Here is a 27,425-nt window from a genome sequence, read left to right as displayed (position 1 = left end):
CAGGACCCACGCTGAACTGTCTTCACTTACGTTCCTCCAAAGGTCACCGCACTCTTCTTCATTGCAGAGCTTGTTTCACGGTGTGTTTCAGTGGGAGTGCCGCAGCCCACCAGCAGCCACCTCTTGTCTGCCAAATCCCATAGGCGACACCTTTGATCTGGGCCCTGCCTGCTGCCTGCACAGCCCCAAATGCCACCCCTGACCATGCTGTGTCAAGGGCTGGGGAGACATCCCAGCGGGGCCAGATCCTGCTGCCCTTCTGGGCATGCGAGCTGGAGGATGCATCAGCCCTTGCCTTTCCCAGGGAGCAGATCAGCTCAGATTCCCTCACGACTGCAGGGTACTCTGGGACCAGGGGGATGGCAGCTGCATGAATATGCAGATTGAAATTGGATTATTATTGGTTATTACATTTTTAATTTTTTTGGCAAATCATGAAAATTCACCTCAAAAGGCTGCCGCTGTAATTTCAGTGAGTCCTCTCCTCAATGACAGACTTTCATTTACAAAGGGAAATCAATCCTCCGTAAAACTAATATTTATATTAACGAGATCACTGCGTCTGTTGGAAAATCCCCTCAATTTTGATTATGTGTTAATTAGCCTGTCAAGTCCTTGCCATTTCAGTCTCTAAATCAGTCTGTGAAAAGGCATAAAACCCCATACCTGCCCGGAACCTACCCCTCTGCCTGCTCTCCTGAGCCTTTCTGATGGACGGGCCATTACATCCCCTCTCTTAATTAAGCCTCACATCCTCAGCGGGCACAACTGTGAGTCCCACTGCCCCCTCCCCGGGTGCGCAGGGGGGCCACGGTGTCCCTGACAAACCAAATGCCAATTACAGCCTGACATATATGCGAAGTGAGCTGCTTGCCACCACGCTGCGTCCACTGCCAGCCCGGCAGGCACCCTGCATGCCCCTACATGAAAGGGTGTGCGCAGACCCACCCACGCCCGGCGTTTGTGCACGCACGATTAATGGCATTAACCTGCCGTGCTGGCGCTTCTGCCGCAGGCGCTGCGCACGGCAGCTTGCTCGTGTGCACGCACGCTTTCCCAAATGGGGCTCTGTGACTCACAGGCTGCTAAGTCACTGCTGCAAAGCGATGGAGTGATGCACGTGCTACAATTTGAGAGACAGTCTCTTGCTTTCCAGAGAGCGTTCCAGCCTGGCTTTATAAGCAGTGTGTGTCACTGGTGTTTGGGTCCAAAAAGTGACTAAGGACTCAGACAGGTGAGCAGCAAAGAAATGAACGGTTTCTCCTCCTGTGCCTCCAGCTCAGCCCAAGCGAGCGGAAGCTCTGCTGGCAATGCACGAACAGACCATGGCCGTGCCCTTTCTCTCATGAAAGACAGTATGGGCACGAGGACAGCCACAGCCTGGCCTTAGCCTATGGCCAGGGCACTCACACAGCCCAGCTGACACCTAGCAAATCTCCTGTGATCTGGGTGCTGGGGCATCCCAGCTCCATCATGCTGAAGGCGGCCAAGGCACGAATGACTTTTTAGGGTCTTTTGCCCTGCCTGTGCAAACAAGGGTCAGAAGAACCATGTACAGATTTGCTGAGAGGCAATCTGCACCACACATGGGGCGAGCACGGAAAGACAGAGCAGGGTATGCGATCTCCTTCCCACAACGTGCAGCTGCTTACTCACTGCACAGAAGTGCTTGACTCTCACACCACCCCACATGCAAAACTCGTTCCTACTTCAAAGGGGACAGGATTGACCGTAGAAGTCAAAATGTGTCCCCAGGGCACAAGCCCTGAGAGTAAGTCTCATGAGAGTAAATGCAGACCCAGTTCAGTTCAGCTGTGCTCCATTAACACCATGAAAACCTTTCTGATGGTTTGGACAGAGTAGGACCAAGGCCTTCAGGCAGAATTTCTCATGGTTTGCAGGGAAAAAATGAAACTTTCCCTTTTAAAGATCCCATGGGAAAAACACAGGATTGGTAAAGGGTCACCATAAGCTTAAAAACAGCTCAACATTTGTTTTCCTTAAAAAATAAGCTCTTATGAAACTTCAGAGCACTACAAACATTCCTCTGCTGGAAATGCTTTGAAACAAATAAACTTTTCCCTGCAGCGCCCACAATCCGAATGAGCAGCATTCCTGACCCTCAAAGCCAGAGAGGCCATGGCCCACAACAGAAGCCCTCGGTGGGTTTTAGCCGCCCAGCCCAAGAGCTATGTGGTCAGGAGAGCTGCAAGGTTAAAATCGCTTTCTTTCCTGCATGCATGTACAGCTGCCAACATCCGAACAACACGGGGTTCACAATGCTGCCGCGGCTCTGACCCTGCCATCGTGCTCACTCAAATGAGAAGCAGCGCATGGTAAAGGTGCAGACCTCACAGTGCTCTTCTAGAACCACAAGGTATTCACTTAATGGCTGCAAGAAAAGGAGAGGGAGCAACAAAACAGGCAAAACACACTGATTCCAGCTTTTCAGTGCTGGCTTATTAGTGTAGCATCACTGAGAGCAATGCTACCACACCTACTAGCTAAGGATACGACTCAGGATCTTTACACCCTCAGGATCTTGACCCCGATGGAATTCAAAGACAGTGCAAAGTTGAGGTGCCCAACTTACCAACCCAGATCTATTTTCAGGTCTTAAGATGTCTATCTTGACACCAATGGCACATTGCCATTGCATGCAGCAGGAGGGGGGATGAAACCTTATTGAAATCTGAACTTGTTGCTCCTTGAAGCTTGCTAGGTGCAGCTAAGGGGAATCCTTCTAGAGATGGGAAGCATCTGAAAATCCCCAGAGGGAAAAAACCTTGAAATCTCTCATGGGAGCATGGAAAAGGGAGCAACAGTATTTTTCAGGCTTGCAAAGGGCAAGCTAACAGCTGGAACCATGCTGGGTTTCTGCTGAGTTGGGCACTTTGGGTCCACTTTCACCAACAGAGTCCCCAGACGTGTAATGGGAGCCTTCAGGAGAGGACGTGGAGCTAATCCATGGTGTGAAGAGCCCAAGGAACACAGGGCTAAAAAAAGAAATGTAGAGCTGCCTGAAAGAGTATCTTGGAAATAAAAATAGTGGAATGAGAGCAGTGGGTGTCTTGTCAGTCTCGAGAAGATGTTCTCCGTGCCAAAGATGAGGAGGAATTGCATGCAGCACATAAAACGAAATCAGGAGATATCTGAGGAATTCAGGCCTGTCTCTCCACAGACTTTTCTAATCAAGTGCCTCACAGAGGATATTTCACCATGGTCATTTCCTTCCCTCTCTCTCTCGTGCAGGCTGAGCCAGGGCTCCTCCTTTCATTATTTTTCTTTTTCCTTTTAATTTTCATTTTTGTTTTGCCATTTTCAGATGAAATAGAAACACATCCCACATGGCTCTTAAAGGCACCGCACACTTCCTTGCTACCATGGAGCAGCCACGGCCTCTAGCCAGGGCCAACACCTTTAAATCAGAGTAAATTGGGCTCCAGCAGCTTTGAGTTCCCCTTAGCTTTTGTCCTCACCCTAAACCAAGCACAGCTGCTCTCCTTCACCCAACTGCTCACCCTGGGGTGGGGAATTCACAAGAAAAGACCACCCTGAACAAGGGCTTTTCATTCCTTGCTCCCTGGAGCCTGAGGATGAATTTTCTAAGTAGAAACAAAGTGCTGGAGGGAGCGCGAGGGAAAGGCAAAGGAAGAATGGGGGAGTGTGAACCAAACAATGCTTCAATTCTGTCCCTGCTGAGGGGCTGGCATCGCCTCTTTTCCATGTTTCTTGAGTTGCTTTTAAAAGCTGTGCAGGGAGGAAAAAAGCAAATACTTGTTTCCTTTTGTGTCACATCTTCTTAATTCCTAAGAATAAAACCAAAGCGAGACGCGGCAGCGATGCTTTTGCGTGCGGGCCTCTCCACAGCCCTGCGTGGGCAAGGCTGCATGGGCTGCGCTGCATGAGCAAGGCTGATCCCACGGCAGCTCCAACAGCCATTCCGCAGCCCCTGCCCGGTGTCTCTACCGCCGCGGGCAAGTTGCTTCAGCCCCCTGGAGCTGCTGCCTCCTGCCCTTCCTCTGCCTGCCTGCACAGCCTGGAACGTGCCGGGCGCCTGCTGGCACCCTGATGGTGCTTCAGAGGCTGGCTCGGCACAGCGCCGTGAGGAAGAGCTCTCCGCACTGGCACAAAACCAGATCACTGAACTCAGCAGGAAAACATCCCCCCAGCCACACTGATGAGGTTTTGCAACTTATAACTAAGAAAGAGAAGAAAGGGTAGAAGCAGGGTGAAAACCAGAACTGTGTGCTGAGCTGTCTGAGGCAGCACCAGGCTCTCCCGGGCTGTGCACACGTGCACACACGCCTGCGCACGTACAACAGAGTCTTCTGAGAAACTATGGCCAACTAATTGTAGGGAGACTCGGGGGAGAGGAAATGAAATGAAAAATTGAGTCTGAGTTATAAAAATAAGTAATTTTTATCCTACTTGCAGGAGGCTTATATTAATTAAACATTATTATAGCGAATGAGATGGGGTGGGTTATTAAGTCTGGGGCTGGCTGTAAGTGTTCTCTCCTGTTGCCTGAGGCTCCACTGAGCTCCAGATATTAATCTTCTAAAGCACTCAAATGCTGAAGAGATAAACACTTGAAATATGAAAATGTTTTTCTCCATAGCAGACACTGTGACCTTATGTCACACCAAAGAATTTGTCAGATGTCCATATAGGCTGCACTTACAGCATTACTGTGTCTCTTAGAAAAATGCTGGGCACCTCAGGAGCTGAAGAGAGAAATGATATGTGTGCATTTGCGTGGGGGTGATTTGTGTGTGGAGATGTAGCAGATTCTCTGCTTCCCATATGTTTCTGGAATACATATTTTCCTCTTTAGCACTGCCTACCAGGTGTTGGCTGCACGGCTTTCCAACTGGCTGGCGGCACTGCCAATCTGGCCAGCGCCTCTGCCAGGTGGCTAACAGGTTCGCCTGAATGTTTGCATCTCGAGACTCAACCTTACCAGGGGGAGGGCACGGAGGAGCCCACAGCATGCACGGCTCCCTGGGTGCATGGCACACAGACACTGGAGTCACCGGGCACCAGGGCAGAGCCAAAGCAGGGCAAGATTGGCTGATCTCTCCCTGGGGGAGCCTTGAGTTTCGTAAGCAATGAATGATAGTGAAGAGAAGTGATGTTACAATGATGCAATCTACTGTCGTAAGGAAACTGGCAAATGCTCTTTGTGCCACCCATGCCACAAAGTCAACAAGGGGGAGAACAGGGCACTAGTGCTGGGGTGAGTTCCAAGATGTGAAGCTGAGGAACTTGATCCATCAACCACACTGCCAGAGGCAGGCTCCCTTCCAACCCATGCCAGCACATCTCAGTGAGGTCCTCCATAAATTATGCTCTGCCACACTCACGCAAGTCTTCTGCTTCCAAAGCACAGAAGAGAAAAAGACCAAAAGTCAAACAGCAAGAAGCTGGCATAATTCTTCTTTTTCAGGGCTTAGCTCATCCTTCACTTGGAGGAGGCTGAAATCCAGCCTATGCAAACCCAGAGTGCAGAACAGCTGAAGACTATAGGCAATCTGAGCAACATATGGGAGGAAGAAATGCATCTCTAACAAAAGAGGAAATGCATTCTGGGGGAAAAGCATTAGGTCTTACAGAGGACATTTGGATCAGCATGTGAACAAAGCCCAGACCAACCCACATGGTCACAGGGGATTCAAAGCCCAGTGTCCCATTCAAGGCTATCTCAAGAGCACAGTTAGTATAATTCAGTGCCAACGGTCACAGTCCTGTAAATGTCATGAATGAAAAAAAAAAAAAAAAAAAGCAAATCATGTGAAAGCTTCCACGAAAGAAAATGTTCAGCTTTGTACAGCGTTCACAACTCTTGATAGCTGTGCAATAATTGGTCATACTGGTTACACAGAGAAAGCCCCATGATCTCCCTCTTCCCTGCTTTGGTACAGTATTAACCATCTTACCAGGCACAGTCTCAGGGCTTGGTTCAGAGTTGCCAGTCCAGGTGTTTGTAGGCTGAAAAGACCATGTATAACCCGTTGCCAAGTCGTGTGACCAACCACAGAGGTCTTCAGGGAGATCAAAGTTGCAGTTGAAGTTTGCAGGGAGATGGAAATCTTATAAAAAGAAATAGAAGCAAAATAAAGTTGGATTAAAAAATGACCTACCCATGAACGGCTGTTACTAAAAAACAATCCAAAACCAAAATAGTTGGCAAGCCACAAATACTGAAAAAAACACGAAATCTCACTCACACTGATGCTTTTAACCTAGCTCACATTTCAACAGCTCCAGGGATCAGCCTTTAAGTTCTGCATCATCAAAACGCTCACACCATGTCCTGCGGCTAATCCACCAAACTAAGCAAATATAAAAGCAAGTACCAAATGTTTCCAGACTCTAATCAGCACCTTCTCTTCATTCTCTAGAGCGGTCAAATATTAAACACCTTCTTAAATGTCTGGGAAGAACGCTTCCTGAGTGCCCTGTGCTCATCAGTTCCTGCTCTGGCTCCAAAAGGAGAATCTCAAGTGCTCCAGAAACTCAGCTTCTGAGTGACAGATCTAGCCACTTGCACCAGACGGGAGCTGTCTGTCAACATGGCGAGCTGTCACTCACCGCTTCCTACCTTCTCATGGAAATGCTACCAGGGGAAACATGGGGCCACCATGAGCTCAAGTTTTTGGATTCTGAGTGAAAGGAGCCAGCCTCTATTTCTAGCTCCACTATGGACTCACCACATGGTCTTTGGGCGAGTCATTTAACTTTTCATCTGTGAAACAGTTGCAGAGCTAATTCCCTATGTCAACAGCTTTAAAAGCTCTGGAGAGGCTTCCCGCAGAGACAGGTCTGCAGGCAGGAGAGCACATGCCGGTGGCTGCATGTAGCAGCAAGGCAGCTACTGGCTTCTTCGGTCAGAGAAGCAGCCATAAGGCATGGAGGCTGCAGAAATGGTCTGAGACCATCCCAAGCACTCAGCGCACATGCACGTCAGAGCCTATTTACAGGCTGGGTTTTTCCTGAGCAAAGAGGAAGTTTCAAATCACAGTGCCACAAAGTGAGTGACTGCCAGAAGGAGGTGAGTGACTCAAGCTATAGGCATCAGGGGAACTTTGCTGCAAGGGGCAGAGAGCTTTCTTTACATGCTCCCACTTTGAAATAAAACAATGCAGATCATGGATCCTTTTATTCCAATCTAATCTCATACCCTGGAGAGCAGCATTGTTTCTGTTTGGCTGTCATAAATCTCATTGTCCAGAGAAATACAGTCATTGTTTATGGAGTATGAGAATGAAAATCTAAATCTGAGGGAAGCTAATGGGAAGGCTGGTTCCACGCTCCACAGCATACTCCGCTCGCTCTTTTGCCCTGGACTGCACCCAGGAATCATATTGTTGCAGAGACTATTACTGGCCTAAATTTCCTCTTGGCAGCTTCCCAAGTGCCTCAGTGGTAGCAGGGTTGCACAGGCTTATCACCAAGGCAAAGCAATGAGAATCAGGCCCTTTGAGCTGCTCCTGCAACTTACATTTCCAGAACTGAACTACAGCAGAATCCCAATGGCAGGTGTGAAAAAGCCAAATAATGTTCTTTTTTTAATTTACGTATTTTAAAACCCATTATTTTTTTTTCTGTGGGACTGGAAGCTGAAGTGACAGAAGTCCTAGGAGCTATCTCAAAGGACGGGTCTTCCTCCTGAGATTTCTTGATGAAGTCCTTGTGTAAATGTCCCAGCCCCAGTGCTGAGGCCCAGGCTCTGCTGTCGTGCCCAGGAGCATGCATCTCCTGCACGCTGCACTGTACAACAGTCCCTGCACAGGTCTCCCATGCCCACTCCCCTTAATCTGAACATGTCACAAGCTTTAGATGCTTCCATCCCCCTTGCAAGGAGCAGAAGAATATGATGTCTGCTTTTACAGTAGGAGTCTGAGGCAGAGAAGATTAGTCCCCCCCAGTACTGGCTCTTTACAAGTACAGCAAGTAGTCTAAACTAACGTTCAGCCTCTTCTACAGCAAGAAGAGGCAGCCAAGCGCCACAGGTACCAAGCCATTCCCTGTACATCTGACAGTCATCTAAGACAGGGGGTGCGAATTCCTGCCTGGAGTTGGTGTTCTCCTTTTTCTGCTGCCTCCACAAGGAGCCTAGACAGTTAGGTCTTCAGGACATCAGCCTTCTCCACATGTCGTGATTTACTCCCACTGTTGTGACCTCTACAAAAGGAGCCCTGCACACCAGGCAGTCTGAATCTCTCCAGTGAATAACCGTCTGAACTTCTGACACCCAGCCAAGGGGATCTGAAATGGAGGGGCAATAAGTGAGTTGCTTCAGGTCACATAAGGAAGCTGGGAGAGCTGCTCTTCAAGTCTTATACCCTAGGGACTGAATTAGTTGCTATCTCTTGCACTCGCATCCTTCCTTGATATAACTTATCAGATTTTGGCAGGTTTTGTTTGGGGTTTTTTTTTATCTCGGCCTATCGCTAATAATATTACTCTAAGCTTTCCAGGAATCAGCCCCATGTATAGGAGCAAATGGGAAGATAAGAGTATTTGCTTAGCTCTTAACCCATCATTTATTGAGATAAAGATGTGCTGCTCTGATACATACCCTCCTCTTCTCCACAGCTATCACCACACTCAGTTGCCTCTTCCTCAGTTGGGTATGGGGTGGTGGTCCCTTCGCTCTTCAAAGTGGGCACCAGTGTCTCTGCAGTGGGCTTTACATCTGAAAAAAAAAGGAGTAGGGATGCTATTTGCAACAGACAGTACAAAAAGCCCAGGTGGGAGGAAACAAAGCAAAATAATTTTTCTCCTATTCTTATAATGGCAGGAAGAGTTAGAACAAGAATGTCATGAAATTTCCATGTGCTACAAATGTCAGCATGGTTTGAACTTCAGCTGAACTGGCTGTTTCCATATGGGAGTTCCTTTGATTTAGAGTTCCCTTTGGACGAGGCTCTCGTCTAGACATACGTGCTACATTTTCTCTTAATTTTTTAATCTACACCACTGTTGGCGATCCGCTTAGCTGTCATTACTGGATAAGAGAGATCACAGGCGGAACATCTTTCTCTTTCATGAAGGCATGTGACACGTTAAAAAAACAGACACAACACTCCCACCAATTGTGCCAATTCATAAAACAAGTCACTCAAACCCACAAATGACGTAACCACAAATGGACCCAGAGGATCCCCTAGTGTGCTCTGGCTCGCTGCAGAAAGCATCTGGTTTCACACTCCAGGCTCCTGACTATGCTTTCAAAGGGTCTCTGTCCAATTTCCCTCTCTCCAACATGGCTCGTGTGAAACAACCTCCAAGCAGGTGTCAGGGGAAATTTAAGCAAAAAAGGGAAGGATATTAAGATCAACAGTAAACGACATTAGGTTCCAGCAGTCTCTCCTTTTATGAGTACAGGAGGCTTGATTCTTTCCACTTTTAAAAAGAGGCTGCTTTGTCAGTTATGTGTGATTGTGTTTCTTTGTCAGCACCCTTCAGGATATCATTTAATAAAGCCAGAAGCAGGAGGAAATGGCTAAATACATTGAATATTTTCCATAGGCTCCTTTCTGCCCTTTTATTTTCCTGTTATTAAACATGTTGCACATAAACTCTCGGGGTTTATTTTACTTTTTTTTTTTCCCAGTGGCTGCCTTTTGTTCAGAACAAAATACCAAATAACCTCAAAGTCTTTTAATTTGTAAGTTCAAATTTGTTACAACCCCATAAAACTCCAAAAGCTACCAAGAAGCAAATTGCAAGCAGCCAGGCTCAGAAAAATGTCATAAAAAAAAGGAAAAAAAAAGCAGCAGGTGAAGGCAATGTATGAAAAGCTGCAGGTTATTTAGAGCTGGTACATTCTTTTAGGTTGTTGTTCTTGTATATTGAGATTTATAGCTGAAATGTGATAATGTGGAAGGACCTTGAAAACCAGGTCCCATACGGGACACAGATGCTGAGTGGATGTAAATCAAGAGTGTTGCATTGCCCTGGACAAGCCGCAGAAATATATCTTGAAAAATCAGTTACCATGACAGAGCCACAACACGATGGTTACAGGAGATAATGAAAATAGCAGGGAGGGCAACGTGATGTGTGAAATGGAAAGTGAAAAAGAGAAGTTTTGCTTGCTCGCTTTCTCTCTCCCTCGCCCAGCAAGAGTCTGTGCAACTGGTGGTAACTGCTGATCAAAATGCAAAGTCACTGAGCAATTGAAACCAGATGTTTGGAACTTCAAAGGAGAAAAAACCAGCTCCAAGTGAACATTCATCAATCTCCACTCTTCAGAGGAAAATTTTGGCAGGTCTTTGAAAGAAGTCAATTGCTGACTGCCTGCTTCCCAATTTTTGAGCTACTAGCCAACTAGTTTGTGATCCCAGTTGCTGTTAAGTTACCTGTTTGACTCTGTAATTAACATGCTTGATGCTGATATGAAATAAAAACAGCTGGGCAGGGTACAAATGGGCTTAGGCCCTCACTTGAAAATATTTTCAATCAGCTTGTTTTAATCCCTTTCTTAATCTTGTTCCCAAGCAAGTGCAACTGCCTGGGTTTTCACAGTCAGTTCTGTAATGTGCCTGGGTCCTCCCAGCAAAGGAGGGCTGTATCTTGGCTTTGTCTAGGATTGCCTCATGTAGCCAGCCTGGATTTAGCATGCAGATAATGCTATGGGCTATCTCTGCTCCCCAGGTTGCATCGGAGATATAAACACTTTTTATAACATGGTGAATCCACAAGATTACAAGCCCTTCTCTGATTACAAAGCTGAATGCCCGCAGATCAATAAAGCTACGAATATTTAGGACTTGGCAGTTGAGTTTTAAACATTACAATGTGCAAACGATTAGACAGCCACACTGGGAAATGACCACAAAGCACCCTGCCTGGAAAAAACATGGACTGTTGCTGCTGATATTGAAACTGAACATGGACATGGCTGTAGAAGAAAACTTGGACAAAAAATAGCACAAGCAGTTGAGGATGCCAGACCCCTCATTCTGTACTTTGGAGGAGTGCAGTGGAGGGGCTGATATGTATGTGGCCGGAGGTCTTGTGCGACTGCCTCCCTTTGCGGCAGCAATGCAGCGCTGCAATGCACCAGCCAGCAATGGTGTGCAGAGATCTGGCAGCTGGACACTCCTGGGAGCTGCCGGACACAGTGACGTGGGAGCTGCGTGACCACTTCTGCACAAAGCCTCAGCTCCCACTGCTTGCGTGAAAGCCATGGCACCTGCTTCTCCTACAACATCCAAAAGACGTTGTAAGATTTAAATTAAGATCTAGTCTTGATTTAAAGGTTAGATCATTTACAATGGATTCCCAGTCCAAGGGGGAGATTTGGCATTGACTTTAAAGGTGACAATTTATCATTATTAATTGTGTGTACGTGTGTTCTGTGATTTGCTGTTAAGTGTTTGTAATGCATCTCACAGCACATCACAAAGAGAAAAGGGTAGTAAAGACTCCACAAAGGGGTGGAAAAAAGCTCTGTGTCTTTTAAGCTTCCTAGAATGGGAATTCTTACAAGAAAATGTCTTCTACAGATGTGTTTATAAAATGGAAATCATACCTCTTTATCACTGACATCTGGATACCAGATTCAGATTTAAGCAGATTATTAAAAAATAAAATAGATTAAAAAAAGAGACAACTAGCCCCTGGCACTGAAAAGCTAGCATCAGACACAATGAGCTGTTGGGTGCATTTTTAGCTTTTGGGCATGAAACCATGGAGCAATCAATCACCATCAAGCCTCAGAAGGGTCAGAGGCACAACCTCTACTGATCCCAGTGAGTGTACTAGACAGTTTTCACCTCTGTATTAAAAGTAATGGTGGCTGCAAGACATACTGCTTGTGAAAAACAGGTGGGCAAAAGCGTACAAACTTCCCTGGCCTTAAGGAAGTTGCAGAGATGTCAGAGTTAAATCCCCAACCTCGTCTGCAAAAGGATTTCCACATTGGGTTCAATGAGAGAGGAACATTTGTTTTTACAGCAAAACCTTACTGTGGTAGCTCAAGATAACTGCACTGGTCACTGCACCCCTCTTCTGCACCTCTGCTTCTCTTCCTACTTTTTGTTTGATTCATTTGGATTAAAAAGCCCAAATGTTGTCTAACAGGGGAAGTAGGAAAGCCTGCACAACATCCAGATAAAAGATCTGAAAGGAGGGAGCAGGGAGTTGGGGACAAATCCCACACGGGGCTCCGTGCAAAAGCTTGGATTGGGATCCAAACATTGCTGCTACACGCTGCGTCAAGACCGGTTCCTTTTAAGGTGGAAGTAAAAAGATGGGCTCAGGCCATACTGCAGGTCCTGCCTCCATGGCTGCAGTCTCCTTGCCACGGTGTGGCCCTGAGGTGGGACAGCAGGGAGAGACGTAACCTTACACTCGCACCTTGCTGGTTGAGCGCCTGCTGTGGCGCTGATGGACCTGGTGGGCAGAGGCGCAGGGCTCCTACCTGTCCAGTCGCAGCCCAGCACCTCCAGGCGCATTCCTATTCCTGCTGGGGACCACCTCTCTGGGTGCACTCGGATGTACTGGGCAGGAACAGGGTCAAACCTCCGGACTTCAGGGATATCATAGTGGATGTTGCCTTCAAAAAGCTACAGAGAGACAGAGAGACAGAGAGAGAGAGACAGAGAGAGAGAGAGAGAGAGAGAGAGATAAAGAGAAAGGCAAGTGATGTGTCCATCCCACATGCTCTCCACCAGACTTGATAATTTAGGTCTGGCAGGACATAGCCACAGTTTGAAATAGTTTAGCTGTCCGACTCCGGGCCATCGAGCCCAGCTGAGCTGGGCTGTGCCTCCTCAGTTTCAAGAGGACCAGACAGGCTGTTTCTAAGAAACTTGCACAATCTCTCTTGGCCTCTGCTTTATCTCCAGGGGTCAGATTCTGATCCAAGCCACACAGGGAAAGCCTGAGGAACATCCACTAACTTCATATATAACTAAGGTCAGATTTGTCCTTTGGCAAATCAAGAGGCTACTGTGTGTTCTAGGATAGTGTAAATGCTCAGTTTTCCTCGCAGGCCAAGTACTGCTGCTTTTCAGCTTACATGCACAAACTGAAGTCTGTGGGGAATAAAGAGAATGCTAGATAGCATCAGGCCTTTTAAGACTCATTTGTGGGATCAGGAAAAATTAAAACTTACCCGAATTTTCAGAAGCAAATGAGTTTGCATAGAAACAGAACAGGCAGTAGGAGAGTTCATTTATTTCTCAAGTCCCCTGCCACTCCCATACCACTAAAGCAGAAAGATTATGGGGAACTCCAACGACATGGGAAAAACACAGGGAATTTCAGGGTCACGCCAGTGTGGCAAAAGGGACTTCAGATATAGCAAATTTCCCAAGGAGAAGCTGTGATTCATCTTCATCTTTCAGAGGCGCAAGGCACAACAGCAACACTTTTCCCCTTAAAATACGTAACTCATTTGTGTCAAACATAATCAAACACGCCATTTGGTAGGCTCTGACCTGCAGGAGCTGGGAGGAGCAGAAGGTGATGTCTACATCCCCAGGCCTGGTCCACAAAAAGACATGAAGGGAAATTGCCATCCCTGGGGCAAGTTGGAACCTATACCCTCTAGCACAGCTTAGGAGCAGGACCAGGGGACGCAACCTGGTGTTTCATGGTGACAACGCAAACTCCCAAGGTCTCTGTGGGGAGAGACAGCTAATTTCCCAAGACCCCATCAGGCAGACTGAAGCCAGAAGCCAGAAACATATCTCATTTTGCAGCTGCTCCAGCCAGTGCCTACCTTGGCTTGCATTGTTTTGGGGTCCTGGATGAAGTCCCAGTCCTTTCCATTCATGCTGTAGGCCACCTTAAATTTCTTCACGAAGGAGCGGGACTCTGTGGTGGTCACACTGTCCCCTCCTCGAGCCCCCTGGATAATGACGCCTTTGATATTCTTCGGGACACCAAGGTCCACCTGCAGCCACTCCTCCCCAGGCTGGGCTTGGGGGACACGAGGAAACCAGCCTGAGCGGCTGCTCACCAGGCGAGCCATGCCGGGAGACCAGTCATAGCCTCTGATAGAAGAGGCTGAGATCTGCGAGTCAGGGATGAGGCCAGAAAGCATTCCCAGCAAGTTGGAGCAAGGCGAATCTGCAGGGAAGAAAAGGGCATGAACAGTTGGGGCAGCTGAAGCGAGCACCCATGGTTTTCCCCACAGGTTTAAGCTCTGGGCACTAAACGAGCACCAGCACTGGGCACTTCCCTCTTGCCTCTGGGGCCTGGGTGCCTGTCCCCCCAGATGCATCACCTGCAATGGGTGCTTCAATGCGGCTCACAGTGTCACCGTTCCCACCCCAAGCAGCCATGACAGCTGCAGGGGACAGCACCCCAGGACAGGCTGTGGGAGGAAGAGAGGAGGGCTGAGGCCAAGAGGAGGAGAGAACCCTCACCGGTGATGCGGCAGCCGTACAGCTCCAGCCTCAGGGCGATGCCGTTGTGCCAGCTCTGGGGACGGATGCGCACAAAGCGTGCGAGCACCGGGCTGTGGATCTTGTTGAGAACCACCTCCGTGGCATCCTCATTGGCCTGAAATGTCTGCAAGGGAGAGGGGGCACAAACATGGTTATGTGCTCTCCAGGCAGAAAGAAATAACCAGATCAGCAGTTGAAATAATCTCAGCAGGGAAAACTGAGGAGACGCTTTCTGGGCAGGGCCTGCCTCCGGCCAGGGCAAACACCCAGTGGCAGGCAGAGAGAGCTGAGTGCTGGCAGAACTTCCCAGCCAGTCCCTCGCTCCTGCCTCTCCGGCACACAGGCAGCTCGCCACACAGAGACAGCTTTTTGGGGGAATTTATGATCCAACACGATATGGAAAGGCTGCTGCCTTACCAGATGGCCATGATCAATAACTACCAGATGGACGTTAGATCCACCCCTCCTTCCCATTATTTCAATAGGCTGGACCAGGACCGGATACTGTGTTGCTGTTTCAGGTTGCAGAGCCATAATGGGGAAGAAATGGGGGAAAAGAGGAAATACGCAACCTGGGAGTAATTTTCAACCCTTTCTCTGCCCCAGCATAAAAGCACTAAAGCTCACAGGCTGAGGCTGAGGACATTGCCCACTTTCCCTCCAAGCACACAGGTTCTCAGGACTGGGCTGGAGCATCCTCCGATCTCAGCCAGAAGCCGCATCCACACTGAGATGTTGGCTGGGCTCTTCTGCAGGCTCCTACCCTGCATATGCCACGCTAAGCACAGGAGCTCCTACTAAGTTTATCTCGGAGCTAAGCAGGAGAGTGTAATCTCTGGCACCGATCTCCTTCTGCTGGAGGCAAGAGTCAAACAATTCAACTGCAGATCCCTATGATCCAGGACAGAAAAAGGGGTGAGGCTGTATCCTGGCCTCCAACTGCTGTAGGCCTGCAGACAGCACATGTCACTGCTCTCCTAGGATCCAGCAAGCCAGGGCACTCAGAGGGTGTTCGCAGAGAGGGACAGCAGCTGTTTGCAGCATCACATCCCACTCGGGGCTGCCCCTGCACATCACATCCTGCTCGGGGCTGTCCCTGTGCCTCGACGTCCAGCCCAGGGCAGCCACCCCGCAGAGGGCCTTGGCTGCAAGTCTGGCTGGTAACTGGGATTTGGGTTGATGTGAATTTGAGCAGAAATGCTAATCTGGAGAATATACATCATGCTGCTACCGTTTAGCAACACAGCATGGTTTATGTGTTTTTAATATCCTATTTTATCCTGTCTGACCCCACTCCCCATCCTTTTCCTTGCTCAGCAGACACCAGATACCCTTTTTTCCAGCAGGAGGGCTATAGGAAGAGTGGTTACCGTGAAACACTCTCCAGGCATGTGTGTGTGCCTCTCATAAACCTGTGGGAACACACACATGCGCGCACAGGCTGAAAGGATACATTTCCACAGCAAAGCCTCCAGCTTTATGTCAACATAGAAGCTGACACACAACACCTTACCTCTGAACCCAACACCGGAGGACAGGAAATGTTTATCTGAGCTGGTGCAACTATTTTAGTACGAGGAGCAGCACATCAGGTCAGCCCAAAGGTCCCTCTGTCCCATGGGGCGGCTCCTGATGGTGGCCCCAGCAGATGCCTGGGGGCAGCAAGCCCAGGGGAGTCTTCTCCTGGCAACCTCCCTTTGCTTCCCACTATCAGCAGTCTGAAGACTCCATGAGCCAAAGGTTGCATATGGACCAGCATGTTTAACAGTCACTGGTGAGGTTTGCTGCTCTTTTTGGTTTAACATATTTCCAGTTTTGTTCTTTTTTAGCTCACTTCGCACATACAAGCATCAGGGGCCAGAATCCAAATTTACACCAGCGTAATTTGTTGCTGAATTCTGCAAAGTCAAGCTTGACAGAAAGCAGAAGCAGGACTGAGCCCAAAAACTTTATCACTACCACATGCATTGCCGAAAGCGTCTCTTATGCGACCTTAGTCCCAACCACCTGCTTCCAAGGAGAGCAACCTCAATTCTGCTTCAGATTTGGGGCCCAATACTTTCCTCAGGCTAGATCCCATTCAACAAGCTTCGTAACCCTAAACTGGGGCCTTGACACTCCAGACTGCCAGTTTATGAGGGCAGAAACAGCACCTGACTTCCAGCTCTAGTATCAGCCACACTGGCAGGATCTGCCCCAGCGAACCTTGTTTCTGAACAGCCCCAGCTGATCCCAGCAAGTCATTGCTCCACACCCTGTTCAGCATAGCAGAACAGGGCCACGTCAGAGGGCAGGTGCTCAGTGCTGTTCGAGCAGCGGGGTGCCCCCGTGTGCCTGGCCCTTCAGCCTCCCTCCCACATGGAAATGCATCGCCAGCCGGCAGGCTGCTGACCAGCCTCTGACTCCGAGTGCACGGCTTCTCTGCGCTGAAAATGCCGACCCCAGAGCCCGAGCGTACCGTGGAGAGGGTCCCTTTGACTTGAACAGGCTCTACATCCTGCCTCAAATTAGCACACACGGCATGGGAAGAACTAGCAGGAAAATGTGTGAAAATGGGAGCGCCAAGAAAGCAAAGATTTCTTCCCCCTTACCAAAATAGAACATTGCTATGCCTCCCATCCTATCTGCTTCCCATCCCACTCAGCACATATTTTGAGCCAAGTTGTTGAATGGTGTAAATCAACATATCGCCATCGAAGTATAAGAAGTCACAGTAATTTACACCAGCAGAAAAAAAAATCTGGCTGTGATCTAGGGAGACAGATAGACACACACTCAGCAGAGAGCGCACATGTGCACGCACATGCACGCGCACTGAAGGGTGACGGAGCCAGAAGACGAATGGGAAAACCATTAACAAATTAAAAGCACCTTCCAATAAGCAGTCAAGGGAACTCCTTTTCACTGCTGCATCAAAAAGCTGCCCACCCCCTCCCCATATACTTTATGTTTACTTCCATTTTAGTCCAGTCGGCAGGTCTACTTGTAAAATTAAATGGATAATCAATGAGAGCTGATGTGCTTAATTAATTTGCTGCAGAAAGCAAGTGGTGGGAGATGATGCCTGGGCTAGAGGAGGATTGGGCAAGTTTTCCACATACACACACAGGCAGGCTCCACACCAACACCTACAAGTTGTATTTCTGACATGTTGGAACTGCCACGGGGTGACGGAGGGAATTCTGAAGCTGCATTAGTTCCAGTGGGTATGGGAATTGTGCCAATGGCAGTTTGGAGTGAAGGGAGTGAAGGACAGAGAGACAAAAAGCGCCATGAAGTCGAAGAGGCAGCGAGTCAAGGAGGGGGCAGGAGGTAACCTCTCTCCCGCTATATTTATTGTGCTGCTTGGCCACTATGCAATTTCTTGGGGAGCTAAAGAAAGCGGCTGGGGGAGGCAGAGAAGCAGGCCACGGATGGCAGCAGCCCTGCCTTTGTCCATATGTATGTGTCTCTCTGGACCCACTAGATTTACTGCAGGATTATGTTACTCCCGTGGAGACAGAGCCCTGGAACAGAGCATGCTAACAGGATTAGGGCTTCAGGATTTAGACAGAGAAGCATGAAGGAGAAAAGTAGGGGAGATTATTTTCCTTGTCAGATAGGGAAGGCATAAAATGGGGCATGTTTGATGGTGGGAGGATTCTGGCTCGAGTGGAGGGTGGATAGTTCTGGATTTATTAAATCCAGGAACAAGGAGGCAAAAGAAAAATGATACTTGGCAACACTCAACAAAGCACAGCCGTCTGGGCAAGGCACAGCATGCTGGGCTGGCCTTGCCAGCGCCGTGTCTTTGAGAGGTTCCACTCAGATCCAGGAGTCACCAGGGACACAAGGAGTGGCACTCTGTTAGCCTGCAAAGCAGATATCGGGCCCAGAAGTACAAAGCTGCAGCCTTGCTAGGAAAGCTAGGACTCTTAACTCTCCCCTAGTACTGCACCAAGGGTGAATGTGCAGGGCTGACTTTCCCAAAGCCTGACGTCTTTGTCCTGCCTGTGAAAGCAGCAGAAGTAGGCTGGGACCTGGGGATGCTTCTGGGCAAAACCTCTGCACCATGATGTCCCTGTGCAGAAGCACTTGCAGCCTTCTGGCTGATCATGCAAGCTTTTCTTGAGTTTTCCAGTTGAAGAAGCCATAGGACTGAAAGCTATTCTCTTCCTCCCAGGTGAAAGAACACAGGAGACCTCATTAAGAACTGAAAGTATAGAGGAATACTCCTAAGGGGAGGCACAAGGGTCTCCAAAGAGTCATCCTCAGTATTTCCTGCCAGCACCAAACATCTCTGACATCCCCAGCTCCATGCACAGCTGAGATATTTGGCTCTTTGCAGCAATTCAACCTGCCTTCTTGCATCCACGTGAAATACCATGCAGGAAGGTTAGCTGATAACAAGCACAAAGCTGTCAAAATGAGTAGGAAATGGAAAATGCACATCAGTTGGATTTTGCTGCCATTTCTCATCCATTGACTACTACAGGTTCTCAAAGCAAATGTTTCAGTTGCATCCTCCCATTTTACACACAGAGCAATGGAGACAGCAAGAGCACTCATCACAGTCCCAACCCACCCCATATCCTGAAACCCACCCTGTCCCCCAGTCCCTCGCCACACTAGACAATCCCTGTGAACTGATCTGTGCAGTTACTGAGGCAGAGCGGCTCAGACCACACAGCAGACGGAACCCAAGACCCTACAAAGAAGGAAGTGGATCAGAATGGATGAGCACTTTGTTTTCCAACAAAATCCTCATAGCTGAATCTGCACGAAGAAAATGGCAAAAACCAAAAGGTCAAATCCTGTCAGGTGCTCTTTTCCTTCCTTGGGTTCAAGAACATTCAAGAAGTTGCTGTTTTCTAAAGACATTTGCAAAGTGCTAGATAAGATCTCAGCGCACACACCAGGGTCTGTGCCTGGAAGATAACCTCTGGGGCCATTGACACAGAGCGGGATGCCACAGGGAGGGCAAGAGCCAGAGCAGCCTTTCTGGGGCAGGGCTTGTTTGGCCCTGTCCCATGGGGACAAGCTGGTGGGTAGTAAGTGGCGAGTGTGGGGCAATAAGTGGTGGTGACTGCTCTCCTCTCCGTCTCCTCTCTTGGGTGACACACAGGAAGACAGCTCTGCACCTTCAGCCAGGTCGCTGGGTTAGCCTCTCGCCCTGGTCCCATGTCCCAGGCAAGGACAGAGCATCACCTCCTGGGCAGGGAGACGTCTGAGGTGTACTGGGCTGGGCTGTGTGGGGAGCACCCTGCCAGGAAGAGGGAATGCCCGGCAGGGATGGGGGGAGAAGGGGAAGGTGTGAGTGTGGGGCTCCTCTCCTGCCAGCTGCAGACCTGCTGCTGCCTTCCCACTGCCTCCCCACCCCAGAAACACGGCAGTGCTTGACATGGAAACAGGCCAGCAAACCCTGCCTGCTGCGAGCATGTATTAATCTGTTTCCCTCTGCTTCAGCCTGCCTTTCCAGTCTCCCTCGCTGTGAGTGCCAGTGGCTGGGGACTCAAAGGTGAGCCGTCACATTTCACAGGGAAACACCCTGGCCCCACTCTCCGCAGAAACATCAGAAGGAGGGGAAGCAGGGGGTGAAAGAGAGGAGGTCAGAGCTCCCCAGCCTCTTCAGAGAGCATCATCCCCTCCCCAGCCTTCCTGCACTCGCTGGTCTTCTCTTGCTTTAGTTCCCTGATGAAGATGTAAATGTTAGCTGACCCGCCTATAACATGGCAGAGATTTGCTTTCGGCCCGCACAGCCAGCAGAAATTCAGAGCAGTGTTTGATACACCCCATATGCCTATGTGTGCCTGTGCATATATAGATATGTATGTGTGTGTGTATATATATATATGTGTATATATACGTATATAGCTGCATGTATATAGAGGAATAGAGAGTCCCTGTCTGTCCACCCCCTCCTCTCCCTCCCCGCTCCTCATGGCACCAAATCAAGCTGCGGCAGACTTGACAAATCTATTTGGCATGGTTCGCTCCACCGTTGCAGCCTGAACAGTGTGGAGCACCGCACTGACGCAGGGAGGTATCTGTACCCTGAATGCAGGCATCTGGGAGCTTGTCTAATGCAGCAACAGCGGGGATTCACGCAGGCGGGGAATACGGGGCCCGAGCCCCCCAGCACCAGGCCTGTGAGTGAGGGGCTTTGCCCTGGCCCCACTGCGGCTTGGTGGCTGGTGGCCAGCTGTTCGGTGGGGAGGGAAAGCAGTCACCCGGCTGCAAGGGGTAGGCAAGCCACCAAAAAGCAATTACTTATCCTCCAGCCTTGGGAGGTGTTTGCTAAATTGAGGCCAAAACACGGGAACGAAGCAAGACTGGAATAAAGGGGTAAAAAAGGAGAGGTTTGATTTTTCCTCTTTTTTTTATGAAGAGAGAAAACAGAGAAGAAAAAAGGTGACAGGACTCAAATGCGAAATCCTGAAATGGTGGCAATTCATGTAGCCATCAGACTGCTTTGGGTTGACACCAGCCAGGCTTTAGGGTCTTGCTGGAGCAATGTGAATTGGCCCAGCAGCACTGAAACCAGCCGTGTTCCCCTGCTCCACCCTGGCTGAGGGTCCAGTCTCCAATGCCTGGGACTGCAAGGATGGGACATCTACCCTCCCCTACGACTAAAACCATCCCCCAGGCCAGATTCCAGCTCCTGTTAGACTCCAAAAGGTAAATTTATTGCCAGTGGCTATTTGAAACACTGAACTGTGTATTCAGCCCATCGCTCTGCCTCATGTGTTGCCAATCTCCCATCTGCCTCAGCTTGCAGAAATGGTTCCAGGGACACCTCAAACTCACCCGTCTCTATGGGCTGCCCGGGTGAGGAGGGACGGCCCTGGTTCACAAAAATGTCTGCTGTGGCCAGTGGGTCCTGGGAAAGCACAGAGCCTCCACACCAGTGCATGGCCACTGCATTAAGGTTTATGTGAGCTCTGCCATGAGCTGCAGCCCCGGAGCCAGCCTGCCCAAGGTCTGGGGGAGCCCCGCTGCTGACTGTCCTATGGGGTGCTGGGCTGCCCTGTGCCTCTTTTTCCCTACCTTTAATGTAGGACTAACACCACCTCGCTGGCACGCAAGGAGGTTAAATACTCCAAATAGGAGAGGTATGAGACCCTGGCTAGGGGCCTCTGCACAGAGAGGGCGCATTCTGGGAAGCAGAGTGAGTTTGAACCGTGAGACACACTTGTAGGGAAGGGGAAATCACACAGCCCGGAAGGGAAGGAAATGTCTGGATGAACCCTGGACAAGGCAGGCTACTGCATTTCGTGCCAGCAGCGCCTGTGCCAGCAAAGGGAGGGGACAGCTAATTTAACAGCAGCGCTGAGCAAGCAGAAATTGCTGGGACTTGGCAGGGGGGGGAGGTGTGCGGGACCCCAGCTGGTGAGTTCACGCAGACAGATTATGGCACATCAGGGATGAGGACATGACCCACAGCAGCAGTGCTGGTGGGCACCACAGAAAAGCAGGGAAGGGCTTTCCCGAGGTGCCCTTAAGCAGGGGACAACCACGCAACCAAGGCAAGTGACAGAGCAGGACCAGCCCAGCACCACGGCTGCCTTAACCCCCCTCCTCATATGCCAAAGCTCCCATGCGGACCACCTCGAGCTTGTCTCACCTGGCCATGCAGCAGCACCCGCAAGGCTTGGAAGGGCTGAACATCCATCCTTACCCTCCCTCCCCCTCGCTCCCACCTCTGTGTGCCTCCCAGAAACTCCCAGGGCTCAACGCATCTTTGCCGACCGTGCCTGCTAGCGCAAACCCCACAGCTCTGGCAGCCTGAATTGCTCCTCATTATTTATTGTTCATTTTGTTCTCTGGGACGGTGCGATCCCCTCTCAGGATTTGTGCCCTTTCATTTCCAGGCCTCAATAACTCCTGAACTACAGTTTCATGTGGTTTTGTGATTGTTAACCCAGCATGCAGACGGGGCTACAGCCGTAAAAGCTCAATGAATCTTGTATGGCAAAACACAGGCTGTGAAAGCATTTTCTCCTTCATTTGCAGTCAAATAACATACTCTCGCCACCACGAAAGATGTAACAGCAGCCAGGTTTTCCAAGGAATAGTGTTTCCTCATTGCTGTGCAGAGGGGAAAGGACTATTTCTGCTCAGAGCATCATCAGTCTTTTAGCCCTCATCAGAAAAAGTGTCCCTCACAGATTAAACCCTCCAGGCTCATAAAATCTCTCTGTTCTATTCCCTCCCATCAGCTGCAAGTCTCGCTGAGGTGCATGCAAAAGAGACAAAAAGGCCTTTACCTTGTGATTTTTCCCGTGTCGGTACATCATCCAGTCCTCCCCATTGGTGCTGACCTCTAGCTTGTAGGTACGGACATAGTAGCCATTCTGGGTTTCTCTGGAGATGGCACCTTGTGTGGCAATGGCTGTGAGCACAGTCAGGAAGTGGAGGTCCACCTTTCCAGGGGAAAAAGGGACAAGAGAGAGAATGATGGCCACCTGAGAATTCAGGTTGGCTAGTTAGTTCCTCCCGCTGTCTCTGAAACATGAAAAGGCACAAATTCAGTCTGTCTCACTCCATTTGTGGGCACACACTTCCCCGGGCACGAACCACCCGGGCTGACTGCAGCAGGATGCTGGGGACCACAGGACAAGAGTAACTAAGGATCTTCATGTCTGTCTACATGGGACCATCACAAAACCGTCTTCCTGCCTCAGACCAAGCAACAGGATCTGCACAGAAAGTCATGTCTATTAATGCAGGACAGAGGCTGAATTTTTCCATGTAAAATAAAAGCATGATGTCCAATTAGCAAGTGCTGCAGTTCCTGGTTTTCCCTTGCTTTTTTTTTTTTCACAATGTGGGTTGAGAAAGGTCAGCAGAGCTGGGTTGGTAGCACTGCCATGAATGAAGAATGAGACGTCTGCTAGAGGCAATGACATTCTCAACCTCCCGTTCCTAGTGCCCTTTAGCAAGCAGTGTCTCACGGCGATGTGACACAGCCAGAAGCCCTGCGCGGACAGAGACTGTGGATCTAATCAGCTCCCAGGGAAAGCCTTTGCTCTGTCAGCTCGCTACCTGACGTTAGCCTGCTCACGCTCCCTGTATCACTGACGAGAGAAATATTATTCTAGTTGTTTTTCCACGTGCCTACTGGATATTCTGGTCTTCAGGCCAGTGGCGGAGTCAGTGGCCCTTTTAAGTGTCAGAAGTCCCTCAGTCTCTGTCAGTATGCTGGAAAGTCCATCAAGGTTTTGGGCAGGAAGAAGGGGGTGGGAGAGGGACAGCAGGCCGAGTCAGCCCTCGTGCAGGCATGCTAATGGGAGAGCCAGCCTGTCGCATTTCACGGAGGCACTGCAGCTCCCCTGCTGCTCGCTCCCCATGAGGCACAGAGGCAATAAAAAAATCAGCAAGCCTGATGGCCAAGGGTCAGTTTAACAGTGTGACACTCCATCTGGTGGGGGAAGAGGTGAGGGGGCTGGAAAGAGTGCATACCTGGAGGTACTCTTTGTTGCTGTCTACATTGGGAGTCCAGCCATTGTCATCACTGTTGAGCCGGCTCTGTTGAGGGGTCCATCGCCCGTCTGAGTAGGTGGAGGAGGCACTAATCTGCATGTTGGAGATCCTGCCAGACTCCATCCCCAGTGGCACGTTGCACTGGAAGTCTGGAGTGGACACACACATGCACACATGCAGATCAGCTTACAGTCTCTGTCCTTCACTCCCAAGTGGAAGGCAGCCCCGAACTATTGTCCCCAGCTAACCCCAAGCAAAGCTGCCTGCCTGGAAAGATGAACAGACCTGCACCATCTTGCAGGTTGTGTGTGCTCACAGAAGGCACTGAAAAATTAAAGGTGGGGCAGCATTATGTTTGCACAGCCCTCTGAAAACTAATACAGTCCAGATCTTTCTCCCTTTCTCTATGTCCTTCACCTCTGCACAGTTCTGAAGCAATTCTGTCCCTTCCCTCCCTCCATCTCCACCAAGATGTTCCAAGGCCCCTTGCCACAAAATTCCCCATCTTATTGAAGGCTGGAGGTGAAATCTAAGCACTGACAAGGCACAGAGTACAGGCAGGCACAACAGGAGGGTGTTTACTGCTGTGCTGCCAGCAGGAATGTCAAGGCCTGGAAAGGGGAAGGTCTAAAGGTTCTGTGTGGGGAGTATGGACGCACATGTGTATGCCTCTGTGTATATGTGCATGGGCTATATGTGATATCAGGACCATAGCAATTAACCAGACAAGAATATGAAAGACTCCAGGATGCTTTCATTTGGGCTTCCTCACTTCTAAGGCTTTAATAGTCACAAATAGCTCAGTCTTATTGCGCATCTCATATATTTTATGGCAGCTGTCCTGTAAAAGCAATTGCAAAGAAAACATTGATAGAAAATACTGCATGGGCCCAAGCATGCTGCTGCCGTAAACCAATGGGGCTCCACCAAACCGCTTGTGTTTTTAATGTGGCCAAGTCAACCCCGGGTGGAAATGATGGGCCAAGTTAAAATCTCAGTGGTATTATTAAAGTTTCAATCTCACACCAGCATAAATCAAAACAGACCTGGCCCTTTAACAGCTCTTAAGCTTAATTTCTCAAGCTTTGTGTGTCATTAACTTTTTATTTCCCAATACTTTTAAAGAATAGAATAGAAAGAGGATTAAAGAACAGATCAACTGAGTATAGAGATAGGTAATGGTGAAGAGCTCATGCTTGTCTGTGACTCTCAGCCTCAGCAGAATATCCCTAACTCAATCACACAGCAAGAGCCTGTAACCCAGCTGCCCTAGCGCCACACAGCCCCTAGTCTACCCTGCTCTCTGTCATTGGCTTTCGGTGTCAGATCAGGGACCCTCTCTCTTTCTTTGGGACTGAGGGGTGTCCTGTAGGCTTCTTCTGCTGTATCACAGGTTTACTGCAAACTCAGATCAAGAACTGTAGCTCTGATGTAAAAGTACCATGGGAAAACAAACTGAATCTTTCCTCGCTTGCAAGTATTATCACAAAGAATCAACATGCTCTCCATTCTCAAAACACACAACTTACTGCCTCACTCCACATCAATTTACCTCCCTTAATAAGGGTTCTAAAACAAATTTTGGTTTGAAATTCTTAGAGCTTTAGGCATTTTTTAATTAGAAAGCCAAGAAATTCTGATTTGTAGCTTGGGGCTGTGAATTTTTGGAAAACCAGAGAGAGGGAAAGAGTAACTTCCCCCATGCTTTAGTGAATCTGCTGCACCCAGTGGGCTGAAGTCTTCCCTTAAATCATTTGGGCTGAGCACAGACATGAAGGGTTCTATCCCAAAAGGTATTGAGAAGACTTCACGAGCAAGTGAAGAGTCAAAGAAAGGTCAGAAAGCATGGTTCTTACTGCAATCTCACTTCTATGAGAAACAGAGAACACAACTAGTGTAAGTGTTGCCTGCACTGCCAGTGGGGACCAGCCCCTGGTCACACTCCTGCCTGCCTCACTCTCACATGCGCCAAGTGAATGACTCGGGAAAATCAGATGACACGACTACCTAAAGTCATACACATGCGTTTCTAACTTACTTTCCGGGACTTCCTGCTGGATCAAGGAGTACTGAGCAGAGAAACCGTCTTTAGCCACTGCCAGGTCCGTGTGGAAGGTGAGCGAGAGGACACCGGTGGTTGAGCGGATGTCTGATGGCATCTTAGTGCCGCAGTACCTGCCTATCAAGGGGCCAACTGCAAAAGAAAGAGCAGCACAAGTAATGCCTGCTTTTCCACCAGCCTCCTGGGTCACCAGCAGATTGGCATCACTCAGCAGGGATGCCTTAGCAGGACCGATCAGGATAAAAGAAAGGCTTTGAGGATGAGCTATTTTTTACATCCATTGGCCTGGTGCCATGCAGTACGCCGCAAAGAAATATCCACTGCAGCAGGCATTTCTCTGCAGTTGCCGGGAAATGCTCCAAACTGCTCTGTTTCTCAGTGTTGGTACAGAGTAGGGTGGTCTTCCCAGCACTGCATGAACCCACTGCCCTTGCCTGAGTAAGGACCTGTGGTGTCTTGGAGTGTCCCGTGGGACATTTCAGATCAGTGGTTACAACAGAGCAGTAGTTTGGGGTTTAATGCACACAGCCTCCTGCAAGCACACCGTCCCCACAGCCGGCCACGAAGTGCCCCAATGGCAGGCTGCATGCTGCAGCCACATCTGAGGTTAGGCACCTTTGGTGTTCAGACACAGACTGCACAGCTTTGGAGCTTTGTGAGACACCAAGAGAGGCTGAGGACAGCAGTGCAGCACCCCATGACTTACCCTGAGGGATGCCGTCCCAGATGTCCAGCCAGTCGTACTTGCAGTCTCCTTCCCCCGCCTGCAGCGGGTCATGCTCGAGGTCAAAGAGCAAGAAGTGGAGGAGGATTTCTGTCTTTGGCTTGGCTATGATGGTGAAGATGCAGTCCAGGTTGTGTGGATACTTGTCAGGGAAACCTGGAGACTCAATAGTGCCATTGGAGGCAGTGAAGTTTCTGGAGCAGTCCTCAGAGCCTGTAGTGGCAGAAAAAACCTCCAGCCTTAGCAACAATGCAGTGTAATGCCAATAGCCTGACACTGTGGAAACCTCATGTGAGCTTAGAGGTGTTGTGTATTCACTTCTGCAAATGTCCTGTAACCCAAGAGCTGCGTGAATTCCTGCAAGGACCACAAAGAAGATTTTCAAAGCTTTCCACAGGTGGAGAGACAAAGTCCCTGTGTTTACTGGAGTGGACAGCATGGTTTTAAATCCCTCAGACAGCTCTGCAAACATAACCTGTATACCACTGCTGATCCCCCTGCCAAATACTACAAAAACAGGACTAGGAGAGTGATCCCCTACAAAGCCATGGCTGCAATTGGGCTGGGCAGCACCCTGCCATGTCCCCCACGCTGGTGGTGGCCCAGTGGGGAAGGGAGGCTGTGCCGAGCTGGGCTGAGCTCCCCCTGCCAGCCCTGCCCACTGTCTGCTGGGCCCCCAACCAGCAACCTGCCAGGAGGCCTGTGCCTGCTGCCCCACGGCCCGCGGAGGGGCTGGCCTGCGCAGGGGGTGCCCTACATGGCCCTT

The 27,425-nt window shown here is 49.5% G+C and overlaps 1 protein-coding gene across 4 annotated transcripts in view; it reads right to left on the bottom strand.

The window, feature by feature from the left end:
* NRP2 (neuropilin 2) overlaps positions 1 to 27,425 on the bottom strand; it is a 90,388-nt gene that overhangs the window by 29,030 nt on the left and 33,933 nt on the right. For all 4 annotated transcript variants that reach the window (XM_075430056.1, XM_075430057.1, XM_075430058.1 and 1 more), the window contains 9 exons: positions 26,642 to 26,872; positions 25,912 to 26,067; positions 23,853 to 24,022; positions 22,658 to 22,813; positions 14,391 to 14,535; positions 13,742 to 14,091; positions 12,437 to 12,581; positions 8,585 to 8,701; positions 5,940 to 6,092 (listed from right to left, as the gene is read on the bottom strand). In XM_075430056.1, coding sequence (XP_075286171.1) covers positions 5,940 to 6,092; positions 8,585 to 8,701; positions 12,437 to 12,581; positions 13,742 to 14,091; positions 14,391 to 14,535; positions 22,658 to 22,813; positions 23,853 to 24,022; positions 25,912 to 26,067; positions 26,642 to 26,872 — 1,623 coding nt within the window. The remainder of the gene's footprint in view (positions 1 to 5,939; positions 6,093 to 8,584; positions 8,702 to 12,436; positions 12,582 to 13,741; positions 14,092 to 14,390; positions 14,536 to 22,657; positions 22,814 to 23,852; positions 24,023 to 25,911; positions 26,068 to 26,641; positions 26,873 to 27,425) is intronic.

The sequence above is a fragment of the Opisthocomus hoazin genome, chromosome 9 (assembly GCF_030867145.1).
Source record: "Opisthocomus hoazin isolate bOpiHoa1 chromosome 9, bOpiHoa1.hap1, whole genome shotgun sequence".
NCBI lineage: Eukaryota > Metazoa > Chordata > Aves > Opisthocomiformes > Opisthocomidae > Opisthocomus > Opisthocomus hoazin.
Note: the sequence above shows the minus strand (reverse complement) of the source record. Positions and strands in the feature narration are given on the sequence as shown.